This window comes from Arachis duranensis, chromosome 3 (assembly GCF_000817695.3).
Source record: "Arachis duranensis cultivar V14167 chromosome 3, aradu.V14167.gnm2.J7QH, whole genome shotgun sequence".
Lineage (NCBI taxonomy): Eukaryota > Viridiplantae > Streptophyta > Magnoliopsida > Fabales > Fabaceae > Arachis > Arachis duranensis.
In genome coordinates, this window is record NC_029774.3 from 20,528,039 (window position 1) to 20,532,867 (window position 4,829).

Below are 4,829 nucleotides of genomic sequence, written 5' to 3' on the forward strand. Positions count from 1 at the left end.
AAGGTAATAATAATTTTTAATTACTTTCTTAATTAATCTCTTTCCGTTTATTTTGGTTTCACAGGAATATTCCACAATATTTAATAGAGGCCATAAATTTTATTTCCACCTTAGGTTAGTTCTTGTATTTAATGACAACTACCACAACTTAATTTAAAAAGTCCATGTTAAAAGTACTAATTAATTAATCTTAGCAGTCTTGTCATGCATGATGATTATTATGTATATTTTGACGATGGCCTACTTTTTCTTCTTCTTTTGTTTTTCTTTTTAATTTGGTCAAATATTTATTTAATTTTTCTTTTCTCTTGTGATATAATTAATATACGGAAGAATCTCCTGCACTTCTGGATTTTCTTCAATAATAATAATAATAATAATAATAATAATAATAATAAGTATTATTATTTAATTTTGCAGTTCTGGTACTACAGAGGGAAGGCAGAAGTTCGTACCTTTTACCCGCCATAGTGCACAAACTACCCTTCAAATTTTTACCTTAGCAGCAGCATACAGATCAAGGTATGCCTCTAAATGTTCCCTGTGTTCCTATTCCCATTTCATGCATTGAATAACCTATAGCAAGCATTTAAAGTGTGGTTCTATGTGTTTCAGTGATTTAATTATTGATCTCAATCATAAAATAAAATATATAGAATTAAAATACTAAAACACTTAAAACTATAGTATACCTGAAACGTATTTTTATGGGTACTAGTATGGCTGGAAGTGAGCTCAAGCCCGACTCACGAAAATTGAACTTGACTCGACTCATTAACAATCGAGCCTATTTTTTAAGTTCAAATTCGGCTTAACGAAAGCTCACGAGTTGGCTCGAACTCACGAGTTAGCTCAAATAATAGAAACATAATCTATAATTGNATATATATAATTGAACCAACTCACGAGCTAATGAGTTGAGCTTATCCAAGCTCAATATCGACGATAAGCTCAGCTCGACTCATTTATTTTATAAGTTCAATTCTAAGCTCAAACTTGGCTTACCAACTCACGAGTTCAGTTTATCGAGCTATTAACGAGTCGAGCTCGAATTGGCTCATAAGCTGGCTTGACTCACTTTTAGCCCTAGGTAATAGTATATTTATTGATCACACTTTTATTTATTAAATATATATAAAAATAATAGCAACAAATTAAAATTAGTTAAAATGATAAATATTTTAGAATTTAATTAAGAGGTCTTGTGTTTAAATATTTGAAATAGCAAAAAGAAATATTTTTGTTAAATTATATATGTAATAAAAAATATTTTAGCAAAAAAAGTTGTGTACTAATCTTTTTATATTTCTGTTATATACAGTATAGATTTCAAATTTTTTGTACGTCCCATGTCAATATTGATATTATGATTGTATTTGTATATCTTTTGTTTACCTCTAAGAATTTGTTTTAGTGAATTATATATAATTTTTTATGATAGAAATAGTGTTTAGTATTTAAGATAGATTTCCTTGGATCTATTTTTTTAAATATATTTTTCATTTGATAAAATTTTAGGTTATTGTATTTATTTCTCTATTTTCTTGTATTCATCATCTAATATGTTCATCCAAATCGCAATATAAAATAACACTTATAAAGCTATATCAATATTATATTAAAATGTTTAGATAGTAAAAATAGCACACAGACTAGAGATTAAAAAATTATTATTTTCACTATTGAAAAAAATAAATGTATAAAAAAATTGTATTCTGATATAAGTATCATAGTTTATACCTAATTCAAAACATACTTTAATATTTTATATTTTTATCTTGAGATATATGATAATCTCACTCCTATCCTTATTTATGTTACTTCTCACATAATTTTTTTTTTTATATTGTATTATATATAAATTTGCAGAAAAAATAAACGACATTATCAAAATAGAACTGATATTATCATTTGCCCTGTGTCTTCTCTCAATGATTAAAGGCAATGTTAAATTAAAAAGCAAATCTATTTTAGCATAGACACCTAGCTTCTTTCCATCCAATATATATCATTGTTTTCACGGTGTAATGTGTAATATTAACAGGGTTTATCCCATAAGAGAAGGAGGAAAGATTCTTGAATTCATATACAGCAGCAACACGTTCAAAACAAAAGGAGGCCTAACGGTAGGAACAGCCACAACACACTACTATGCAAGTGAAGAGTTCAAGATCAAACAAGAACAAACAAAATCTTTCACTTGTAGCCCGGCCGAAGTCATTTCCGGCGGGGACTACAAGCAATCGACATACTGCCACCTCCTCCTCGGCCTCTTCTTCTCCGACCAAGTCGAATTTATAACCTCTGCTTTTGTCTACAGCATAATCCAAGCATTTCGCAGCTTCCAGGAGCTTTGGTGTGAGATATGCAACGATGTTAGATCCGGCTCGCTTAGCTCGCGAATTAAGTTGCCAAAGATGAGAAAGGCAGTTTTGGAAATCATTAGTCCAAACCCAATTTTGGCATCAAAATTGGAAAATATTTGCAAGGAGCTAGAATTGGTGGATTGGTTTGGTTTGATTCCAAAGCTTTGGCCAAATGCTAAGTATGTTTATTCAATAATGACAGGGTCTATGCTACCTTATGTGACAAAGCTTAGGCATTATGCAAATGGATTACCTTTGGTTAGTGTCTATATTTAATGCACAAATAAATACTTTAGAAAAAATCTTTAAATATTTCAAAAATACTACTCTTTCAGCCTTTTTAGCCGTTAATTTTAATTAATATATATTTTATAATTAAGATGAACAATTAAAATTATTCGTGAAATACTACTTTGTTGTTTTATTTACATGTCGTACCATATTTGATACTAATAATTTGTATTAATTATAGGTTAGTGCTGATTATGGGTCAACTGAGAGTTGGATTGGGGTTAATGTGGATCCAAGTTTGCCACCAGAGAAAGTAACATTCACCGTTGTTCCTACTTTCTCTTACTTTGAGTTCATTCCACTTTATAGACATAATAAGCAAGAAGATTACAGATCAATTATTGCTGATGATTTTATTGAAGACAAGCCAATTCCACTTTCTCAGGTTAAAGCAGGACAAGAGTATGAAATTGTCCTTACAACTTTCACCGGTAACACATCCTTCTTTCCCTTCTATCATTCTTAGCTATATCCATAGTACGTCTCTAATACATTTTTATAAACGAACACAATTCAATACAAATTATGTTTAGATATATTAATTTATAAATAAATGTTATATAAAAATGTCATTCTAAAAGAAAGTATATATAGAGTATGTTTAGTTTAGTGTTTAGAACATAAAACTCAAATTTAGTTCTTTTGAAAGTTTTTTTTGTTTAGCTATTTTTTCTCCTTCAAAACTTAAACGTGATTTTGTAGTCTAATCCACATTCAAGCGAAACTAAAATTTTGGTTTTTGTATTCACTTTTTTTTATTTGACCATTAATTAAAAAATTTTATATTTTATTTACCATATTTTTCATTATTCATATGATGAATTTTGTTAACAAAAAAAAAAATATTTTCTATCTACTAATCATGTCTTTTATTGTTCATATAATAAATTTATTTTTTATCTACATAACTCTTTTTTTTATAACAACGAGAATATTTCCTTAAAGAATTGTTGTTTTGTCTAAATACAATGACCTTTTAATATATTAATTCTTTTCAAAATAATTTTTGTTTTAAAATAAATAGAGCGTAGTATATCTTTCTTAGACTATCTAATTTCAAACTTTTTTTTGGTAATATTATATTCAGATGGATGTCATCCCCCAAAATAACCTATCATATGTATTGTACCGAACTGTGAGGGCGTCATAATTAATTTTTAAATTTGTTAAAATAACAAAACGGCGATGCTGTTTTCTATTTTAATAATTTTATAAAAATATAGAAACAAAACGGCAGTGCCGTTTAGTACTTTAATAATTATTAAAATTCAAAAAAATATTTTTTAATAAAAATATCAATGACGTTTTTTTAATTAATTAAAAAAAATTTAGACAAAATGTGTCTTTTGAAAAGTAAAAAGACTTTTCATAGCAAAATAAAACTCACTTGAAGTCAAATAACCTAGTGTAACACATTGACCAATATTAAAAAAAAAATTAGCCCCTAATTTCATCAAGTTTCGGTTGATTGTTTATTATTTAAAGAATAAATGAATATATTTAATATCTGTCTAACTAATTGATCGGCATACTAACTAAAATTACTCTAGGTAATAGCGTTACTCCTATTTTTTATAATATCACTTTATATATACATAATTTTTTATATTATATATTTACATAAATTTATAAAAAGAAAATGACATCAAAATAGAAGTATCAATATCAATTTTCTTTAATATAATACAAAACAATAAAGGTTATTGAACAAATAGTGAGACTCAAAAGTTAATGAGCAACCCACTTTATTTCGAAAAAAAAAAGAGACTTTTGTTAGGCAACAATACAATGTTGCACTATGCAAAGTGTCTTTTAACTTTCAATATTATTATTAATAGCATCGAAAAATAAATAAATATTATTAATGGATATGTGAACTCAAGTTAATACTCTTTTAAAAAGTATTGATTTAGATAAAATATTATATTAAACTTTTAATATATTTACATAATAAATTATTTAAATATATTAAATGCCTAATATGTCACTTTATCTATCATATAACTAAATAAGTTAAATTTTAATATGTCAAACTTTATCCTTAACAAACTAGACCTATAATAAAATTTATTGGCCTGAGTTTGGTCTATAATTTACTATATATAGACTATTTACTAAATATTAAGTATGGTCTGTTCAAAAACTTAACTTGATTTAAAACTTGTTAAAAAA

The 4,829-nt window shown here is 26.6% G+C and overlaps 1 protein-coding gene across 1 annotated transcript in view; it reads left to right on the forward strand.

Annotated features, from left to right (window-relative positions):
- Window positions 1-4,829, forward strand: part of LOC107477896 (indole-3-acetic acid-amido synthetase GH3.10) — a gene marked incomplete in the record, with an annotated part of 8,246 nt that overhangs the window by 601 nt on the left and 2,816 nt on the right. Inside the window, 3 exon segments of the mRNA XM_016097987.3 lie at window positions 421-522; window positions 2,045-2,624; window positions 2,839-3,088. Of these exon segments, the coding sequence (XP_015953473.1) occupies window positions 421-522; window positions 2,045-2,624; window positions 2,839-3,088 (932 nt within the window).